At 42.0% G+C, this 23,074-nt stretch overlaps 1 protein-coding gene across 11 annotated transcripts in view; it reads right to left on the reverse strand.

Annotated features, from left to right (window-relative positions):
- CAMK2D (calcium/calmodulin dependent protein kinase II delta) overlaps nucleotides 1-23,074 on the reverse strand; it is a 121,132-nt gene that overhangs the window by 53,300 nt on the left and 44,758 nt on the right. For all 11 annotated transcript variants that reach the window (XM_059843668.1, XM_059843666.1, XM_059843665.1 and 8 more), the window contains one exon: nucleotides 20,654-20,713. Coding sequence is in view for 8 of the 11 variants with exons in the window: in XM_059843665.1 (XP_059699648.1) it covers nucleotides 20,654-20,713 (60 nt within the window). In the remaining 3 variants the exon portion in view is untranslated. The remainder of the gene's footprint in view (nucleotides 1-20,653; nucleotides 20,714-23,074) is intronic.

Consider the following 23,074-nt stretch of genomic DNA (forward strand, 5'->3'; position numbering starts at 1 on the left):
GTATTGTATTGTACCTCTGTGTGTTCTCAGCTCTGGGTTTTGGGGCTTCGTTTTAAATTCCCGACCCTCAGAACTGCCTGTTCCCTAACTCTTGCTTTCCTACTGTCATAGCATCTTTTTCTCAGCAGTATTACATCTTACAAGTCGATGAGGAAAATCCCACCACAATTAGTCACAAATTTCAGCAGAGTAACAACCTTCCAGGGCTTGTTAACAATTTCTCACATGTCCTGTGAAGAGTTGCAAAGAGAGAAATCTCCTGGCCAGCGTGGAGCATCCTAGGTAAGTTCCCGTGCCACGTTCCCATATCCCTCTCTGTGTCCACATCTACAGCTTTGCCTGAAAATGTGCTCATCAGCTGCACCATCTTCCCTTCGGATTTTAAGAACTCACACCACGTCGTGGTACAACTATGAATTCAGTCCTGTGGTTTTCCTTAATTACTTTAAATGAAAGTGCAATTTCCAAAGGTAATGCAGGAAGCCTTGTCAAGTAGTTTGATCCAAATAATTATGACTTATAGAATCAAATGAAAAAAATCAGGGTACCCTAAAAGTGATCTGTGTTCAACGCTGAGCTGAGCAACAAAGTGTAAAAGAAAAGAATTTTCAGATCTCCCCAGATGGTAACTTTCTGTATTAATCATATTTTATACAGGACAAATAAACATGACTTTTAAACTTAATAATATTTAGCCCAGAGAAACATCTTGTGTTTACACAATACTGAAGAGAAAACCAGCTCTTGGCTGACTCAGTGTGCAGAACTCATGATGATTCAGAAGAGCCAAGTAGGTCTAAATCAGAGTTTGTGGTTTTGGCTGGTTCTGTATTTCAGATTACTCCATGTTTCTATGAAGGGGTCAGCCAACACCACCCTCCACCCTCCCAAAAAAACCCCAAACATCCCCAAATCAGCCTTCTGTCTGCTTGCATTGTGCTGAGTTTTCAATACCCCCAAATGTCTCATCTTCAAAGCAAACCAAAGGTGGGATGAGACACCACGTAGCAGCTTAGAAAAGCACCTTCACATTTCTAGCTGAGGACTGAGACCCCTAACACATCTGGCTGTTGGCACATTGCTGTGTACAGCAGCAAATATACTGCTCATGAAGTGGGATTCAGTACAGCCCCTTGGCTATGTCACAGATGCCACACAGCCCTAAACCTGTAACATTTGGAGCTCAGTGGGTCTGCTAAGCACATACATCTACAAACAAGTTAACAACTCTTTAAGCTTTCTACATAGCAAATGATACTTTTTGATAGAAAAATCCTGTTCATTAAAAAGACTAGAAAGAAGTCCAAGCATGGCTTTTTCAATTCAGAGCAACATTCTCCTCTGCCATACCCCTGTTACCAAGAAGGCCAGGATGGCACCTTGGAAAGCTTCTCAAGCTTTGGTGTGTGCCTGAAGCAGGAGGAGCTCTTATTTTGTCGTTTCCTTCTCCAGAACAGGACTTGGTTCCAAGTGCCTGCAGAACCACAGATCTGTCCCTTTGGACTAGAAAGTGGCTGTTATTTGAGATGATGGATGATGTTTTGCTCAGCCTGGAAAGCCTAACTCCCTGCGAGCCAAACTCAAGTCTGACACATCTTCAAGTATATCTTCTTCAAGGATCACATTCATTCTTTTCCCTTCTTTTCCTCCCAAATGCCTGAATCACAGAAGTGAGATGGAACAAATCCTTCTCTGAATCAGGCTCATTTGCCCCTGATTGTTTCTGCAAAGGAAAACAGGCTGAGGCAGCTGGGGAAGATGAGAGCTGCCTTTTGGGAAGTGCTTGTGCTGGCATCTTTGGTCAATCCAGGCACGTGGTTATGTCTGTGAAGTGGAAATGCCAAATGAGCAAGGGCAGAGGAGAGCAATCCCAGGTGCAGAGCAAAGGGTGCCCCACAGCACCCAGGCTAATCCAGCATGGCCCAGACATTGAGCCTGCACTCAGCCTGCCATGGCAAAGACAAGGGATGCTGGGATGATAATTTGAGGAGATACTAAGTTTAAGAGGGGATGCACTACAAGAAGTATTTGTGCAGTCACTGCAGACAGTTCTTCACATACACCTATCAGGCAGGATTCAGGCATGACAAACCAAAAGGCAGCAATTAGAGAGATTATTCATCCAATATAGTAACTCCCATCAGAACTCACACTGCCATTCCTATTTCTTCAGAGTCACAAAGCACTCATCAGTGCTAACAGCTCCATATATCTTTTCTGAAAAGATTTCAGTTAGACCAAATCATTATTAACTGCAGATATTTCATCAATGCTGCTATTAACAAACATGTGGGAGGGCAGCAAGGAAATGGAGGTAGCTTCTTTTCCTCCTCCTGCTGTAGCCCTGTGGTCCCTCTCCTCTACTGGGTTCTTAACAGCTGCTTAACAACCTCAGACGAAGCCCTTGCTCCTAAGCAATGGAATGCCTGACAGGAACAGGCCCACTTTGGCTTCAGCACTGATTTTCACCTGAAATACCTGCCAATCATCACACTGGAAATACCCTAACAATAATTTTAAGGAGAACTCCTATTAGCTTGATTAGCTTCCATTTAGCCATTAGTGTGAGCCAGCTCCAATCTGACTGAAAAGTAAAATGATCTCTTTTATGTGACTTTTTCTGCTGAACTGCACCATTTTGTGCCTATCCCACAGAAAACAGCTTGACAAAATGGCCAAGTAACTTTATGATTTCCTTTTTGAATTTCTGCCTTTAAAGAAAAAAAAAAATCAAAACAATAGTATTCCATATACTTCCACTGAAAATCAAATTTTTCCAGGCAAGGAGTCAAGTCAAACAGTCAATAGGCAGAAAGAAATTCTTGATGACAAAGATATTTAACTACATCTAAACCTATTGCCTACAATATTTGTGTGAAACTGCTCGCGATCACTTGGCTAAATTTGGTATCTGAATTAAGTCATGATACAAGGACAAACTATTGGAGAAGACTGACCTTCACACCAAAGTTCTGTTGCATGGTCAGCACAGCAGCTGCACAGATGTTCACTGAGGTGCCAGACCACCAGAGATGCTCCCTGGGGAAAACTCTCTATGCAACCCCATTCATTGTGTTGATGAACAGAGCATGGAAAGGGATTAACAGCCAATGGTTAAAATGGGAAAGACATGGGATTTCCCTTGGTAGTAGAGATTAAGATCTGTGGACCCCCAGAGACACCAATCCTGTAACTCTGTGAAGTTTGATGTCTCAAATTAGTCACCACTAGGGAGTTACAGGGCACATTCATCAGTAGTAGAGGTTTAAAATGGGTCTGAAAGTCACAAAAGCTTATGTGGTATCTGCTGAAATATGCAAATGACTTTTCCAAGTTTCTGCTTTGAATGATGAAAAAAGGAAAAGGATGCCTCCCCTCCATGTTCACTTCCAAAAGTGTAATACAGTGTTTATTCCATAAATATGCACACCTCACATGCCCCACTTACTGAAACAAAGAAACAAACACCCCAAACCAAAACCCACAGACCCTTTCCAAAAATGAACTTCATTACTTAATGGAAGGAACTTCATGGAATGGCTTAAGTCAGCTTTGGGTGTTCTATGAACTGGTACCTATCTGCCAATGGATATGGAATAAAGAGTTGCATTTGAAATTGAAAACACAAAATAAAAATTGAAAAAATCCCTCAGTCACTGAAAAGCCATAACCAGATATGCTTTTTACTCATATTTGAACCACTCAATTTTCTATTTCAAACACATGTTTGTAAGCATTTTCTGCTGTGCTGTCTCTGACAAAGCAAACTTTGTCCTCAGCAGAATTGCTGGCTGAGAAGTGGAAGATCTGCTGTGGCTTAGCACTGTCAGAACTCCCATCTTCCTGCAAAGTCACCCTTTGCCACCTTTCCTGTTCTGCTGCATAAAGCCAAGTGACAAGGGATAGAAAATAAAGTTACCAGCTGAAATTGAGCAGAAACTCTCGTGGACACCAGTGCAGGAGCCTTTACAGCAGAACCAAGAACTGAGACCAAAGTCAGCACCCATTCCACAGCTTTTAATGGGGATCCCAAGGGAAACGTGCTGGGATCCCAAGGGAAACACAATAAATCTGCATGAGAGCATGCAAAAGTCTGTGACCCACTGCTCAGGAGTGCTACTGCTGGCCCTGATCTGCTCCCTTCAAACAAAACAGCTGCATAGCAGCCTCATTCTCAGCACCTCAGTGTTCCACCGTGTCCCCACATCCTCTTTTGAATGCCTGGTCTGAATGGTATAAATAATCTCTGCTGAGCCACCAAACCCCTTAAAGCAGTGGTGCATAAGAGTCACAGCCATAGCTCCCAGGCAGGGAACTCAGCACGAAAATGGAGTCTGTGCTGTCCTTACTGCTCCTCACACTCACATTTGCTCTCACACAACACTGCTCTGCTGAGACCATGGAAGCCTGGGGCCCTCTATAATAAAGCTCATCAGGTACAGCAAAGAGAACTTGGTAAATACCAATAAGAGCTGTTACCTAAGAGTCTGAAATATTTAGAGGCTAATCTGCTAAGATTAGTACAGTAGCAATGCTCTAGGGCAGCTGCTTTGTGAACAACACCAAACACAGAGTAATGCTTTGCATATTTAAGAAAATAATCCTCCCCCAATGCTCTCAAACACACCAGCAGAAAAATGCAACACTTACAGTCATTAAATGACTATGCAAATCAGCAGTGCTGTGCACACCATTAACAGGTGGCCTGTATTCAGCAACAGTGAACCAAAACAAATCTAACTCCCAAATTCCTTCAAAGGGTAATTTTTTTATTACAGTGCGAATTCATAATTATTTAGGGCCAAAAACTTGAGGAAAAAACAATCCTATTCATCTGCATCTCAAAAATTGGTACAATAAGAAATAATGGGAAAAATTGTAGATGAATTACAGCAACTTCTGTGAGCCAGAGAAAAGTTGGGCAAGAGGATCCATATTTACTCCTGAAAGAATTTTCTACCAAGGTCATTGACACAGAAACCAAGAAAGAAAGAAGGATAAATAAGAGAAACCTGCAACTGTCTATTCCAATAAACACTTTGTTTCTCTTTCATGACCAATGAGTGAAGTGTGAACTTGGGAGTTCTGTAAGAAAGGATAAAAAGCGTGCATGCTAGAACAAAAACAATTTGAAGCCTTCTGAAAATGGAGTGTGTTGCTTTGTATTATGACCATCTCAACTATGATAAGAAATAACTAGAGAATTTAATATTTGGAAATACGGCCTTTCCCCCAAGGCATTGCAACAGCAAGTGTTGAATACTACGAACAAAATGCCATAGATTCCAAAAATACTCATTTGTGAGCAAAACCCACCCCACCAAGGCCCTCACCATAAACAACTGCATTCTGATGAAATGCCAGCCTACTGCAAGCAATTGGAGAAGTCACTCAGCCAAAGTGTTAACGTTGGCACAAGATTCTTGCTACAGAGAAAACGAAAAATTACGTGTCCAAGCAGATAGAAGATCACATTTTGCATGGAGACTGAGTGAGTCCAGGTACTGATGTCAAAGCAGATGGCCTCAAATGACCAGCTCTTATGTCATGGAGACACTTTTGTTTCATTCCTGGTAGGTGAAAACTGACAGTCTTTGAAAATGAAATTTCCCAGCTGAAATTAACTAAATAAGAAAAGAACAAAAACCCAAGAGGTATTCCAAAACATCTAATTCTGTGCTGGGAGTCCCCATGTAGAGCAGTTGAGATAACTGATGCTTATCTCTTTATCCCACAGGCTTTAGTTGCTTTTCAGTGCACCATAACACAGGTGTGTGTGCATTTCTGTGTGCACACGTGCCCAGAGCGCTTCTGTGGAATTACATCCTGGATCCATGAAGTTAAGAGGAACAGCTGGAGCTGCACACCTTGAATTATTCATGTATGAGAACAGCACAATTGTATGGAGCTGTTGCACAAAAGAACAGGGAACTAAAATGTACACCTGCATCCTCCTCATGTCTTCATTTAATACACAACCATGTGGTTTACTGGAAATCTTGTGTTTGAGGGTGAGCCAGCTCCTCTTTGCAGCTGAAGGCCTGCTTTTGTAAGTTTAACAAGATTTTTTACAAAGCAACAAAAAGCCTTACAAATGTCATCACATTAAGCCTTATGAGGATAACTGCATGGATTAAAAGCAAGTCTGACACAAATTTTTGCTATGAGCAAACTGATGTCTCAGCTGCCAGTGTTGATGCTTTAAGCACTAACATTTTTAACTCTTCTTACATTCATCAGAACATGTACGAAAAGGAATAAAGACACAAGAATTTCATGGAGTGTTAACTAATAAAAGGACAAGCTGTAACACAGAGATGTTACACCAATTAAAATTAACAGGCTCAGGAAACCACACAGTGTGCTTTAATGGAGACAATGCAATTGCCCAATTTTTAAAAATTAGACTTTATCCCTTTTAATATTTACAGTGCTGGGAACAGATTGATATAAATAATATGTAGGGCCCACACATCAACAAAATTAGCTATTGGGGAGCTGTAACCATTGGGTAGGACACAGCCTCCCTTCTTGGCTCTCTTCTCTTAAAATACATTAAAGACAGACATATAAACAATTTATAAAATGACCACTCAGAGACACATGCAGGTTTATTTTTTAAATGCTCCCCTTCCATGAGGACCAAGCTCCAAGGTATTTAAAAGCATCAGCTTGTGAAAACAAAGTCAGACTACTTTAAATATTTTAAACAGAAAGGAAAGCAGAAAATTGTAATCCCGTGGCATGACTCAAGAGCAACCACAGAAAAGAAACCTCTCACACAGGAGCCAGGTATGGCCCAAGCAGCCTCAGACAATGTTTGCAAAGCAATTACCACTGTATTTAAGGCACCTTTATTTAGTAACAATTACCTTCAGAAAACCTAGGCTAAATCTTTAAGTTAGTAGCAGCAATAACTACATCTAAATTTCCTAAAACTTTCCAGTCTTGGCCTTTTTTGGTTTTTAGTTTTCAAAGCATTACTTGATCAGAGTAAAGACCATCAGGTAAAACCAAAATCCTTGTGGATTCATGGTCACCTAGTAAAATTAATCTGAAAGTTGATTAGAAGAACTGTGCAAAGAAATAAAAAATATTTCAAAAGAGCTTTACTGATGTTTATGTCAGGTATCAATTGAATAACTGAGTAATAACCCAATTCTTGTATACAATTTGAATCCAGTGACCACTGCTATATAAACATCCTAGCAAAAATACTTGTAATTAATCTCAGCTTTGACCAAGGGAATATTGAAAATGTAGCACTTGGATACACAGTCATGGCTTTTTGGTCTCTCCCTGCTTTAGGTTAACAAGGGCTTCTAAAACAGGTCCTTCTGGCAGCAGGAGGCAACTGAAGCATCCTGCCCTTCTCCCCCAGTTATACTCCACATGATTGTATTACACCTTATTTGTAGCATGATGGAAATACAGCAAGGCTGAAGAAGCAGCTCTCAAGTCTGATGACTGCATTAAATGCTCTGTAAACCCCCCTCTCCCTGACAGAAACCACATGTGAATTTATCCTCATTCAGTGAACCACCACCAAACATTTTGCCCCAACTCTTTTCAAAGGCTGATGGAAACATGGACATTCCTGCCTGCTTCTTCCCCCCAAGATGCAGGGAATTTTTACTTTACTAATAATGCTAAAAAAATATTCAGGCTAAAGAATGAAAAGAATAAAATAATTACAAACCCAAAATCAGCATTGACTTAAACCACAAATACTCATTTTTTTAAAGGAAATACTTTCAAATCTGTGACTAAAAGGGAATTTTCTACTGTAAAGCAGATATACTATGGAGAAAATAATTGAAACAGAAGATGCTTCTAGACCCTATTTGTGTGAGTGTCTGGGTCACATTGATGGAATATGATCAATACATTATGGTAAAGAAGCTGTTGTTAACAAACTACCTTCATGAGGAATTTAATAAATGATCCTGTAATGCCACAGAGCAAGCAGGCCATTTGCTATTTAATGGAATACAATCCTAAATTATTAAGGATTTCCTTTCCCCCAGCTGTGATGCAAATGGCCACAGACAAAATTCCACTTGGCTGTTCCGAGGCACTTACCCTCTCTAAGAACCTGACAGGAACAAAAAGCTGCAACAAATCCACTCCTACAAATAAAGACTTGTAAACATGTGCAGAAGTCCTTTCCATAGGGACTGCATCTGTCCATATGGGAAGAACATGCACAGAACATGCACAGAACTCCAGGGTGACCCAGTGTCTCCAAGAAAGCATCTCTGCTCTGATTTCTGCTAAAACAGCTCACAAGGACCTGCAGGTCAACGAGCCTGTCAAGAACCTGCCACAGCAGCTCCCCAGGTAAGGAATAATTGTGCACACAGAGATGTGCTGTTATCACATCATTCATCCTAGACACAGAACTGCTCTGCAAAGCAGCGTTGTAAAGTAAATAAAGGAGACTAATTATGCCTGCAGAAACAAAGCCCTGACACTCATGGTCAAGGAATCCCAACACGTTTCATTGCAGCTACAACAAAGAACCCACAACCACATTTCCATGAGGTTGAACTTTTCGTTTCCTACAATAGATAGGAACAACAAACAAGCATCTGGAGAGAAAACCAGACCAGCAAATTTCACTGCTAAAACATTGCTGTGATGGGAGATAGAAAACACAAGTGCACTGGAATTGCCTCAACCAATGCCTAGTGCCAACTGTGCAATGTGAACAAGAAGGAAAAACCCTCTCCTGTGGGCTCTGCCCCTAAATATATGTTAAGCACTGCATAAAGTAGGCTGAATGCAGTTATTCAGCATATACATATCTACATGTCAAAATTATCATTACTGTCCTGCTGGTCACCTGAAAATACAGATGTTCAGAAAAAGCTGCTACTGTGCTTTGGTTTTTTATAAAAACTATAAATAAACAATAAATAACTTTCAAGTCATAAAGTTCTCTCTACCTCAAGCTTGAGTAAATAACATTTAAACTGCTAACATTTAAAGTTCATTTTCAAATAAAGCTGTCTCTAGGAATTCTTGCCAACCCTCCCTATGAGAAGAGGACAAAAGAATATACAAAGGAACTTTATTTGCTCTCTTTTCTTGTAGACTGTGGAGTGAGCATTACAAACACTACTTGTTAAAACCTTTGTCTACAAGAGAAAAATGCTCTAGTTTATGTTATTATGTTAGCATAAAATCAAAGTTTATGCTCTCTTAATTCAGCTTAAAACAAACCATCAGCTACTTTAAACTGAAACAATTTCCCAGTTTACAAAGCAGTAGGTGGCCACAAAGAAATAGCTATACATCAGTTTAAAAATAAATCAGCTTTTGATTAAGTTGGGGGAGCTTTTAAATGCAGACCTAAAATTCTACTTCCTAGGTACTAAGTGGGACTTTAATTACCACTGTGCAGGAAACGTTACATCAAACGGAATCAGTGGGATCTTCAAATATTCCAGATTGCCAGTGAGGATCACACATTGCATCATCTTTTCTCTAAGAAGTCAAAGCCCCACAAATTCTAGTCCAAATGCAGGCACACCCCTCAGTGATGTGGTTAGAAACATCAGACAGATTGGAGCTCTTTTTCTGAAGACTCATGCAAAATTCACTGAAGCACAACCACCAATTCACTTAACCACAGTAGGTACCACCTTTTAATGACTGTTTATTTGGTTTGGTAACAGGACAACCAAATCACTTGTCCTCCACTCCAGGGACTAAGACAGGCTCCAGGCACCTGTGATGGCAGTGCTAAGTATCACAACGTGCCACTGGAATTCTGAGTACTCTTCCAAATTAAAAACCTAATTTAAAACCAAAAGAAGTGCTAAGATAGCCGGTCCTCTCTCGAACCAGACCAAATCTACATTTTCTCTAAATCACTTCTCAGCTACGCTCTATATTATTCCAATGCACAGCAGCCCTTGGAGATCAGAAAATGGTTTATTCTGAAGCGATGGCAGCATTTGGCAGGCCATGGGCCTGCTCCAGCAAAAAATTAGTTCCAGGACAATACAGTCAACTTCACAGAGAATTCTATATTTTGTGGAATTAACTATTACTTTCTCATGTAATATAGTACCACTGTAAACCCACCTTCTTCCTTCCTTTAGCTGATGGGTTTTTTTTATCTGTGCAAGCAAAGAAGGCTAAAACCGATTCCACAGGACCAGGTCTCCAAACTTTGTGTTACCAACTTTGAGGAAAAGGACCTAAAATGAATGCAAAGGGCCTAAAGCATGATTATAATGACATCTCTGTCCTTGGTGCCCTCTCACACCAGGAATCTTGAACATTCTGAATGGGAGCAATAGGAGCATCCCAGAGACCAGCTCCGTCCCTACCACTGCAGTTTATCCCTCTTAATTTCTTCGTGGGAGCAACAGGGGAAATGTAGGGAGTGAGTCTGTTTCTTACACTCAGAGCAAATGTGAAAAAGCACAGTCTGAAAAGAGTCAAAGCAGGAAAAAGTCAGGTGAGGTAACTGGCCTCCTGTTTCTGTCTGTGTGGTGCTGCAGACATCCATCCATCCATTCCAGAGATCAAAACCTTGCTGTAAGCTGGAGAAGCAAAAGCCTCTGCAATTAGCCAAGCAAGACATGAGCAGTAGGAGCTCTCAGTAAGGTAACAGTGTCAGACTGAGTGACTCCAAGTGCAGTGCCCAGGCAGAGCTCCCATACTGATCCCACTCCATCTCTATCCACTGGGCTGGGCTCAAACCCATCTGTACTATGTTCTGGGTGAACGTGCCTTCCCCCTCTATCAATCAACTATCACAGTAATGATGCTACCACAGCTGGAGACAACTATAAATTACTGGTTCCCTTACATGCCTGTTCACCAGTGAGTGATGATCCCAAATGATTCCAAGTGTTTGTTTTACAAAAAGCAGGGAATGCATATTGACTTAATAGATGACAAACTTGAGGCTTATGATGAGAAACTGCCATTGTCTTTTAATCACAGTCTCACAGTAAATGAAAATTAGAGAGCTTGTCCTGTGGGACCATTTGTAAGATGGTAATTAGCTCAGTGACAACCCACATAAACTTGGATGGAAATGCTGCAGGAGAGAGCAGAAGCCAGTCTGTACTCACAAACCCAGACTACTAGCTGCAGTTGAGATCTCTTTCTAAATATTCCTCTCATTTAGCGGATCCAGTAACTCCCAAAATACATACAAACTACACAAGATAGCTGCAAGCCAGTCAGCTGCAATTATGGTTTCAGATCATCCATCAAGTCCTTCCCAGCAAGACTGCACAGTCAAATTCAACACAATCCCAGCACTAACACCACTGATACCAGACCAAGTATAAACTGCTGAAACACAATTCAATAACTCTCAAGGTCACCCAGGAAATAAATGCACACCAAAGCTATTAATTAAACAGCACTACTGGGGTGGTACAATCCCTGAGACACGAGTGCTACTCACTGCTGTGCAGCACAAGGGCAGGAGCTGGGGATTTTTTTTTACAATGCAACACCAGAACATCTTCAATGCACAAGTACCAGGAGCAGAGTGTCAAGCTTGGCCCAGAGTGGCTGGAATGAGAAGCTGGATGCATTTAAAGGAGACAGACACGTAGAGGACAAACTAAAATTAGAAGCACATTCCCATGGGCAGTCCATAAGAATACTAACACTCTGGTGAAGCCACTATAAAAAGAACTTCCAAATTTGGAAGGTGACTAGGAGGAGAGAGGTATCATTAAACCCCTATCAACTGAAAAAAACGCCAGGATCAGCAGTTTTGTAGGAGTAGGAAAGTCTCCAGTGCTGAAATCTGAAAAAGTCCAGCCTGAACTGAGCAATCAGGAGCTATTTATCCACTGCCAGTGATGGAGGTTGGTGTTATTTGCAGGGTCAGAGCATTCACCCTGTGCCAGGATGCAGCAGAAAGCCAAGGAGCAGACCAGACTACCTCCTTTGGAATGCCACAGCTTTGACAGATACTCCCAACAGCAGTGCAACAAAATGAGGATGAAAAGTGACTTCTTAAAAGCTAAAGTTTGAAGGAGCAAGGAAAAATCTAAAGGACACTTGAAACACTTGCCACAAGCCAGGGATGGATAGGGGGATGTCTGTCTGCCTGGAATTCATTGATGTTCTCCCCTAGCCCTCAGACACCAGGGGAAGATGAGCCAGGCTGGCACCAGCCTCTCACACCCTGCCATGCACAGGGACAGGCCCGGGTGACATCCCAGCAGAGCTATGGACATGTTGGGCTAAGCAGGCAGGCTGAGCCCTAATTTTCCATGTGCTGTTTCCAATATGTACCTAAGATGATAGAAGATCTCTTACTGAATGAGCATTCCATCAATAAAGATGCAGAAGATGCACCTTGATATAAAATGCAGAACACAAGCAGATTGGATTTATGCACCTGACATGGCACAGACAAGTTCAGCCTATAAAATGCACTTCCAAATCCACACCTCAGAAGCAAGGAAATCCTGCATTCCAAAGAGTTTGTTGCTGTTTATAGTGTTTTTGGCAAATCACACTTTCCTTAGGAATTCATGTCACAATATTTAAAAATGAAAGCAAATGCAATTTTAAGAAAAGAACAAAAACATCCTTACAGGGATACTGCTGTACTGGGGAATATCCACTTCTCCTTCCAGTACTTGGTTTGCTGGTCAGCAGGGAAGACTGAAATAAGTCTTCTCCAGGGTGCAGATGGCAAGACAAGAGGCCACAGACACATGCTGGAGTCTGGAAAATCCCAGCTAAGTACAGAGACATATTTATTTATTTATTTATGCAGATAGGAAGGTGATGAAACACTGGAGTGGTGCCTGGAGTGGCTGCGCAATCTCCTTCTCAGCAGGATGGGCTCTGATTTACCTAAATTCACCGCACATGGTTTGAGCAGGGAGTTGGGACTGGCTAACTTCCAGAGATCCCTTCCAACCCGCATGATTCCATGATCCATGCTCCTTTTTTGCAGAGGGCTGGGTAGGTAAGTAAAGCAAGATGTCTGTGCAGATGGGAGTAACCCCACAGACTCTCTCTCCTACTGAGTCTCCTGGCTTGGTATCACCTCTGGAAAAGGAGCAAAGACATGCCAAGGCTCCACAGTGAGCTCCCAAAGCACCACTCCTGACTTATGGCTGCAAACCAAAACATGACCCATGGTCCAAAGCCAGGAGAGCTTCCTTTTGCCTCTTTCTGCTCCCAGCTCACACACCCAGCGTTTCCCCATCCTGTCCCTTTCTCTCTGCCACTGTGCCTGAACAGATCCTTTTCTGCTTGCCACAGGGACACGGGGGGGGATGAGCTCTCAGGTGGCACAGAAAGCCCAACACTTTCTCCTTGGAGGTACCTTCTCCAGAAGCAGGGTGACAGTGACCCACCATGGGCTAGGATGCCCAACACCCCAAATGGGCAGATTTAGGCTGCCTGGGAAAGAAATGCTGCCTGAATGAATTCCTTCTTTTCTCTAGGGAAAGGGAAAAGGCTAAGACAAAAGTGTCCCACAGAATGGGTTCAGACCAGAGGCACAAATGCCAAGGCTGAGGCAGGATTATCACAGAAAACACATGACAAGTTTTACCACCCCTGCAGGAGCTGCTCTAATGCCATCCAGAGATGCCCATCCACACAACCCAATATACTGCAATGTGTTTTCACTTGGGGGTTGGTTTTTCCTCATCCTCAGATCAAGTAAAGGTTCCCAATATTTTGGTATCGATCTAAGAACCAGTGCAGAATTCACCTATTAGACCATCAACAACAGTGTAAAAGCAAAGGGAGCAAAACTTACAACATCCCCTAAAAATGCTCTAAAAATGTCTGTGCTAGCTTAACTGAAAGAAAAAGCTTAGTTTAGCTGAAGTAGTAGAGATCTCTGTTTTTTGAGGAAAGAGTCCAGAGGAAAATTACATATTTGTGGTTTAGCTGGGAGTCATGATGTCTATCCGTATGCATAACACGTGGTTGCAGATTCATAACAAACAAAGCTTTCAAACAACAACAAAAAAAAAAGTAAATTCTTAAAGATCCATCTTGTGTGTGCAGAGAGAGAACAATTCATTTCATTTGAGCTTATTTCCACAGCTCTTGAAGTCAGCAGTGCAGCCAATTATGAACTCTTCATTCCAGGAAACACATATAGAAAGTAAAGCACAACAAGAGATGAAAACACAAGTGGGAAGTGTGGCAGCCACCCCAGTCCTCACCCCCCCCGGCAGGATCCTCAAGAGAGGTGTTCAAATTCCACTTCCCCTTTCTGTGGATGACTCTGCTTTACATTTAAAATGACTGGCTGCAAAAGGAGAATGGACTTCAGGGAAAAAAAAAAATGTTTAAGAGAATCTGGACACACTAGGAAAAGAACTTTCATACATTTAAGGAAACATACAGACAGAGGCTTAAGCAGGGATGGAAAATGCTTCAAGCTCTAGTTCACACTTGATTTATACAGAATCATTACCTATTTTGGTGCAAATTAGGCATGTACTTTCTGAGGCAAAAAATTAGGAAACCGGTGGCAAACCTTAGTGAAACCTCATTTCCTCGGTCTGTTATGGATCCTGCTACAGTTATCAGGGATAATGCAGCCAGCAATGCTTCACTTGAGCTAAAATAACCTTGTGCTCCATTAAAAGGAAAGAGAATTAATGTAGCATGGCAAAGAGTGGTGTCATTGTCTGCACTCAAAGACATTTTTATGCTCCACAGTAACCCAGAAGAGCAAAATTTAAAGATGCAATGCCACTTAGCAGAAGAAAAAGATTCTGCTGCAAACAAAAGAGACAAAAGCTCTAACACCAAATAAAGCTGTCTTCCCCCTCCTTTGCTGGCACACTCAGACCACATTAGCTGATGCTTCATATGGCTCATGCTGAAAATCACTGACACGTTGATTAGCACCACATAACTTAGTCTTCTAACTGCTGGGGGGTTCTGACACTCCTCTCACTTCAGGGCCACCAACAGCTCTACAGAAAGCTCTTCCACACCAAACCCTTACAACAACACAAGTCAAAACTTTCGGACTTTTCCTCTTAAACATCAACATACGTTCCCAAGAACTTCACCAATAAAAGGAATCAGATGCACAGCAGCAACAAAAACTGCTGAGAAGGAGAAAGCCTGCAGAAAACCCAGCTGCAACAAGCCCCACTATGCCCCGCTGTGTGCTCTTGCCTGGCGCAGTCTCATTCCAGTACATTTAATTTCACAAATAGCAACTGCAAAACCAGCTTCTGCATTCTGTTGTTGCACTTCACTAGTCACTTGCTGTAGCCACAGCTAACTTTAAACATTCAATCTGTTACCTTATAATACTCATTAAATTGGCTCTTACATTTAATATGAAATCATGTTATATCACTGGTTTATTTGGTTTCTTGATATTTTATTTTAATTCCCTCAAGGGCTACAGTGTACCTTATTCATCATAGAAATTGCAAATTTAATTAATTCAATGGAATGGATGAGATTTAAAATTGTTGAAGTGATCAGCTCATCTAAGCAGTAAAAATAATTAACGGAAGTGAGATTCTCTAATGCATCGGTCCCACGTAAACTAGAGCTTCAGATTTATATAAAAAGTTTTATTTATTTATTTGCATAGCTAGAGTTAATACATCCCTGAGGGCCATATTTACTGAGCATAAATTTATATAGCTGGGGATTGGTTTGATTTGCACTGCATCAGGAAAGAACTAGATATTTCTGACATAAAGTAAAACCTTAAATAAGGCTCAGAAAAAAAATTGCTAAAGAACTACATCCACTTAAGGTGAACAGGCCTGATTTTTACCCTGTGTTTGGTTTATAGACTAACTTAACTAACACCAGCTGAGCTACTCACAACTGTGCCACAGTAAGACAAACTAAATTCAGAAAGGAGTTACTGCCTTCACATTTTCTATATATTAATAGTGTTTCTCCTGAGATTCTTTGGGCTTTATGAAGTGTCACGCACATACTTGGCGAATATAAACACAAAGGACACATTGTTGCGCATAAAGGACACCCCCCCCCCCACCCCCCCCCCCCCCCCCAGCTTTAATTACCCTCTGTTCAAAAAGGACAAGGCAATACACAGTTTCTTATTTTTCCCACTTGAAGAACTTAACAACTTGAGTGCTCGTGTTTTGCGTTATGGCAGGAAGAGGAAGCAACTCCAAAAGGCAGGTTTTTGCTCCTTTTCTTGTGGCAGAAGGAGTCAGTAATCTGGACACCAGCACCGAGTGTGGTGAGGAGCAGTGCCAGCTTTGGGTGCTACCAATTGCCTCAGCCATTGATGACAAGTTCCCAGCTCAAAGCATGGAAACGAGCAGACTCCAAACACACACCAACACCCCCATGAAACCAGATGAGGGATTTGTCTTTTTCCCTGTACAGTGCCAGTCTGTTCTGCATCAAGGCTGCCTCCTGGCCTGCTGCAAGGCCAGCCTGCCCCATGGTGCAGCTCCAGTTGTTGCTGGAGCAGAGCTCTTGCTGCTGCCAGAGCACGCTTGGGGCGATGCCTCAGCCTGGCCGAGGCTGGACCAGCAGATCCACACAAAGAGGCTCAGGCCTAGCAGGGCTGAGTCTGTGCCTGGCAGTCCTACTTACCTCCAAGTACCCTGCCTTACAGAGCCATTCAGGGACAGCCTGGCCTTGTGCCAAAAAAACTTCATTTATCACCTGAAGGGCTGCCACATGTCAGTAAAATCTGCTGCTGCCTTTGGCAAAGGGATGAAGATTGATCAGAGTCAGACTTCAGCCTGATGCTGCTGGCTAATGGACCCTGCCTGCCTGCCATAGCTTGTACACTGTCTGTAGGGCCTGGGAGGAGGTGGCAGAGGCAGGGAATTATGGGCTGTAAGGAAGTGGGAATGCAAAGCCAGCAGAAGTCCCTCCAGTACTTACAGAGAGATCCTGACTGTGTAACTCCCATTAAGAAAACATTACCCAAACACAGCACAAATCCTGCAGGAGCAAACTCCACTTGGGAAAAAAATTCCATGGTTTTACCAGGTTTGAATCAGCAGTTTTCCAGAATGGGTCAGAGCTTGTCTTGTCAGAGTAATGCAGATTTTATCATTATTTGGGATCTCATAAACCAAAACCAGCAAACCAGCTGTAAATCCATGCCAAATGACATAACAAGGTGGTGCAACAGTGTTACATCACTGAAAACATCAACTGCAAGACTAGAAATCAGAGAGCTAAAAACTAAGTTTACCTCCAGTTAAAAGAGGACCAAGAAATCAAATTTTACCAGAAGAAGAAAAAGGAGAAAAATCGGGAAAATGACAATGGATTTCTTGGTGAAGAGATGATTACATAGAAGTCTGGAAAGAAAATTGCCAAGTTTAAAGAATGGGAGCTTAGTACACATGGAACTGCTGGAAAAGTAATAGCTACCCAAGATGACAAATCCTGTGTGGGTACGTGCTCAGCAAAGGAAGCAAGCTTTGATTGTAAGGCGATGTGCAATCTCACAAAGATAAAGCACTAGGTTCTCCAAAGAGCAAGGCTTAACCTACATTTCCATCCATTCTCAACTCTGTAAAAAAGCAACCCTCTACACTGATGTACAGCCATGTCACCAGAGTAAGACCCTGAGAAACACAGCAATGCTGAAAATCACACTAATGCACAACCTCCTGCAGCCCAGGAGCTCTGCTCCCACACGAACATGAGCTGTGTTTGCCCAGAAATTTCCTACCACAGTATAGCACAGGCCAGATTACTCAAGCACAACTGGAAGAGGAGAAAACACCAGCGTTGCCAAAGACTGATGGGAAAGAAAGGATTCTGAACCCCTTCAAAGCTTCTTCTCCATGCCTGCAAGTTCAGCTAATGAGGCTTGTGCCTCATTTTAATTCCCACAAATAATTCAGCAGGGCTCTTTTTACTACAGTGATATAAAGGACTAAGGTAAGAAGAGGTAGAAATCCCAACAGTGAGTATTGGTGAGGAGTAGCTGCGTGTGGAAGGGATGAGCAAATTCTGTGGGTTTTAACCAACTTTCACACATACATTACTGAAGTGGGAAATGGAGATGTGAAAAAAGGAGAACAGCAAATACTGTTTGCAATCCATTTTCCTTATTTTTCCTACACCATTCATTAGGCATCATAACTACAAGGCTGGACAGAGAAGAAATAATAGATTTATTAAAAGGATGAAGAGAAGAAAGAGATGCTGAAAAATGAACTGGATTAGCTATGTGCAAAGCAGTGTCTGCACAGAAAAGCTCAGCTTTCAGAGATGTACTGGAGCCCTGCTTGTAGAAGTGAAACAACTTCTTCAAGGAAGATTTCCACGACACTTTTTTGCTATGAACATGGACAGCAAGGACCGCACAGAAAAAGAATCATTTAACATTCAGCCTTATTTGTCTTTCCAAAAATAACTCCCTGTACACGGTCATCTTTGAGAAACCACCCCATCAATTAAACTAGACTTCTGCTTTCCTACAGAAATCACACTGAAAAAAAGAGTTACCACTGTTTCCTTACTTTTCTTCACTTACACATACTTATGGTAAGAGCTGAGCTCCCTTCTTCCAGCACACTTCCTTTTTCACTCTTAGTGCATCCTGATGGGATGCAGCTCCAGTACTCAGCAGAGATGACAATTTAAACAGGGATGTCATAGTGACCCAAGCATAAGAGCTCCAGTGGGGTGCTGGCAGCACTTGGAATGATTTTAGGGTGATCATTTTGCTGGCTGAGGGCACGGCTGCAGGAGAAGGAACAGGACAGAACACAACATCTGCTGCCAAACCCCAGCATGGTAATTCCAGGTCATGGAAATCTCCTCTCAGACAGATCAGGAACATGGCAGTTTTTCTGAAACAGGAGCAGAACACTTTGTCCATTCCCTCTTGAACTGTGCACCTTGGTGCAGGGGGTGATGCACAGTTTGTGCAGACTCGCAGAGCCCTACCTGCCTGTCACCAAAGCTGTCATTGCCTGCATGCACTCCAAGCCAAACCTCACAGATACAAACTGTGCACGTGGGACAGCTGGCCTGCCACAGAGGAGCTGAACTCCATCCTACACTGCTCGACAAGCCACTTGACAAGTTGAAGACTTGTGACCACATGGAACCAATTCAGACTTTTGTTTCAACTGAGTTCTGTCCATTTCAGCCCTTCTCCTGCATCAGTTCACTCTTGTCTTTTGTTCATTTTCCCCAGCTTGAGGAAGCTCATAAATATGTTCTGGTTCTAGTAAGGCCCAGGTGAATGGCTCTGGAGTCTGACTACACCATAGGTGTAACCACAGCTGCAGAAGGGCTGCACCTCCTCCCTAAAAGCACTTGTACATTCACTTAGCTCTCACCATTTTACAATGCAAAACCTTTGGTGAGATAAAATAGCAGAAATAACACTCCTCTTCCTTCTTAACCAAATTTCTAGGTCAAACCTGTAAGCTTAAGAGAGGTGCTGCAGAAATTTGATGTGTCATTTCGGGCTGTGGTACACTTGTTTTCGCTTTCTATTTATCATTAAAAGGAAGGAGCTGATTTTATCCCAGGTGATGCCTCAAGAAGCTACCTGGAACAGAGGCTAGACAGAGTTAAAGCAATAAAGTAGGTATTTATTCAAAGGATAGAGCTTGGGCAGTGCAAGAGCCTGGCTGTGGCTCTGCCCAAGATGGACCCAAAATGGATTCAAGATGGATGACAGCTCACGAATTTTCACTTTTATAAGTCTGGCCCATTTATATGTTGGGGTTAATGATCCAATTACAGTTTCAGGTTATGAAGTCCCATCCTCCCAGATTGCTCTCCTCAATTCTCCACTGTTTATACTTCTTTGGGCCTGAAACTACAACGGTGTCCTTGGTTCTCAGGCTGGAGAAGGATTGTTTTGTCTGACTACCCTGTGGAGAGAACTTGCTAACACTTTAGATGAAGTTCAGACTTACACACCAAAGCAGTACAGAATCTGAAAAATAGGAAAGCTAAAACTTAAGGCATCACAGGCACAAAACAATTTTATTAGTCTAAAAATGCCATAACAAACAGGAAATTCCCACCCTTCTGCAGAAGTCTCAGATACAGCAAATATTCTTATGAGAGATACTCGTGGCACATAATTCAGTGGATGAAAAACTGAGAAACCCAGCTACAGTTCTCTTAAGTTCAAGGTACTTACCTGTCTACACTGTTTCTAAAAAAAAGAGACAGACACACCCCACCTTCCAAAACAACTTTATTTTTTGTTTTACAAGGTTAGAACACGCAGCTCTGGAAATAAAAAGAGCAGAGCTTTCTTCAGCTTGGAAGGATGGACTCTCAAACACAAAATACAGTCTAAAGCAGGCATCTCACTAAAACCAGCACTAATTATTGACATTTGTTTGTCTCACTGTGCAACAGACACTGCCAGCTGGCATTCTTCTGCAGGTCTCCAAAAATCATGAACAATCCTGCAAACTGCTCAAAACCCCCAAACACCTGGCACAGAGAGCTCACTGGTGGCAGAGCAATGGCTCAGAGATGAGAACACTGCACCCAGCTGCAGGTGATCCATCAGATTATTGCATCCCACAGCAGAACTCATAAGGAAGATAAAGAGACTTGCCTGGAAATATTTGCACTTGATTTCTGAGCTGCTCTTGCTATTTGTTAATTTCCATTTCCCCTAAATTTTCGAAACTGATAAATAGTGTAAGAAGCAATGAAATGTTCCTACCAATATTAGGATGCTTCAGGAGGCGACAGATTCTAGCTTCTCTCTCCAGTTTCTGGTGATCTGCATCAAAAGAAAGCAAAACAGTTGCTGTTAGCATGAAGATTAACACGGTTTAGTGTATTTGCTTTAATGAATCATCACATCATCATCATCTGACGGGATCTTAAAAAAAGGTCTCCTTTATTTAGATTCACTAATATTTTCACCCCAACTGTAATATTGAGGTTTTGGTTTTTTTTATCTTTGGCTAGAGCAGGAGGCTGGAGCTCTGGACTTGTACATCACTGAGCCCTAACAGTCTTTTCTGGAGATAAAATACTACTGCTTCTGTCAAGTTCTGTTTTCTACAATAGACAACACAAATATTCCAAAATACCAACTTTGGAAAATAGAACTGCTTTTCAAATGTGAAAAATATGCTTTGAACCTTGAAAACATTAAGAAACAGACAAGTTTAGAAAAGTTGCTTTGATGGCAGCTCTCAAGAGTCAAAAATTTAGAATCAGATCTTAGAACTAAGAAGTTCAATCCTTACTGCGAAGTGTCCAGTCAGATATGTAGGTCAAAAGAACTGTAAAAACAGATTTAAAATAAAACAGAGAAAGCAAACACCACCTTTAAAATACTTAACACTTCAAGTTTCTGACAGCACGCTTTAAATCTGGAGGAAAGCACAAGAAGGAAAACTTGTTTAATTTTTTCTGCAGTTTGTACTTCCTAATATTTGCAGTCAACTCTAACAACAAATGAAACAATTTTACATATGTTAACAGTTCAGATTATTTTCACATGCTTCTAAGAAATGGGATAGTTCTTGAGCTAGTCACTACTTGTCAACTGACCCATCATACTTTCTGAGGCCTAAAAGCCTCCACCACTTGCATGAGAAAATTTGTCAGTCTATCCCTCTTTACCTTAATGTTTACTTAAAAGAAAACTAAATAAATCAGAAGTTCAAAGCATTAAAAAGAATTATAAACCTGCAACATAAGCTTAAAGCTCTTTTTTTCAAGTTAAACTCTGCCACTGAGGTTTCTCTGCCCCATTAAGATTTTTGAATTTAGTTGCAGCAAGGCTGAAACATAAGCACAGACATCTACAGTTACAGTACCTTCACGTCCAGCAGCTCTGGCTGTAACTTAATCTTGGGCTGAGCACTTGGCACATTACCCAGAGCAAGCAGGGAGATGATCTGCAAGGCAAACTGAACTAAGCTGGGGTGAGAACAAAGATGAAAATGTGAACACTGCCTCAAAAGCAGAGAAACAATCCAGGGGCTATTGGACATTTGGTGTGGGAGCTGTGTCTCTGGTGCACTACCAGCTCTACTTTCAAAGGCTGTTCTGTACCACCTCCAGCTATATTTACAGATCAGCCGGCACAGCCAGAAACCTGGAAGGTGTCCGACAGGCTTCTATGAAGTGCTAAAAACATCCTGTGTCGACTCTTCAGGAATAACACAGCTATAATAAAGAACTTCATCTCCAACTGTGAATATGATATATAAACAGCTGAAGTTTCTTTGCTATCAACTGCTCTATCACAGCTTCTGAACTGACACTAGATGTGAGTCACATAATTTATTGATTATAACTGCATTGATTAAAAAAAGCATGCCTGATATTTTCCAAATCACAGTAAAAGTGTCTTAGAGATGCTGCTGCATGCACTGCAATACATGAAGGTAACATCTACACCATCATCAACATCATTATTATTGACTGCATTACACACACCCAGGTTTTGACTCCAAATTCAACCAGTATAGTGATGGACACCAACCAGGTGTTCTCTGCTGTCACGTACATCAGAACAATGAGCTCTCTGCATTTAACTCCTTCAGATTGTGTCAGTAATTGCTATCACACCTGCTGGGTGACTGCAGGTACCTCACAGCCTGCACACTGTGCTGAGGCAGCAGAAAGAGCATTAAATACTCCCTGAGCCAGGGAATCAAGTGGACATTAAGGTCCAGAAGATGACAGCGACACTTCCGAAGAAATAGAGGAGTAAGCCTGCAGTATCTAAGTGTTTGGGGGTGGGACCAAATGCAAATGTAACTTTGTGTCATATCCAAGAAAACTGCTCTCCTCTAAAATCTGCACATTTGTTCTATGAGTTTTAGGAAATCCTGTTCCTTCCTCTCTCTGCTGGGTTTATTTACAAGTCCTTGCAACTGCAACTGCTGTGCCACCCGCAGCTATTTGTGTTACCCTGCCTCCTGCCAGGGCTCAAGTGCTGGGGAGCTAAAGGCGAATGTCAGAGGGCAGGGCACACCAAAATACTTTGGGCACTCAGCTCCCAAACATCTGAAGGGTAAGGTGTGCCACTGCAGAGCCCACTGGGAAACAAGGGGCCTGCCATACAGCCAGGGAAACAACCGAGCAGGCACAGCTCCCCAAACCCTGAGAAAGTTTGGGC

This window comes from Haemorhous mexicanus, chromosome 4 (genome assembly GCF_027477595.1).
Source record: "Haemorhous mexicanus isolate bHaeMex1 chromosome 4, bHaeMex1.pri, whole genome shotgun sequence".
NCBI classification, from domain to species: domain Eukaryota; kingdom Metazoa; phylum Chordata; class Aves; order Passeriformes; family Fringillidae; genus Haemorhous; species Haemorhous mexicanus.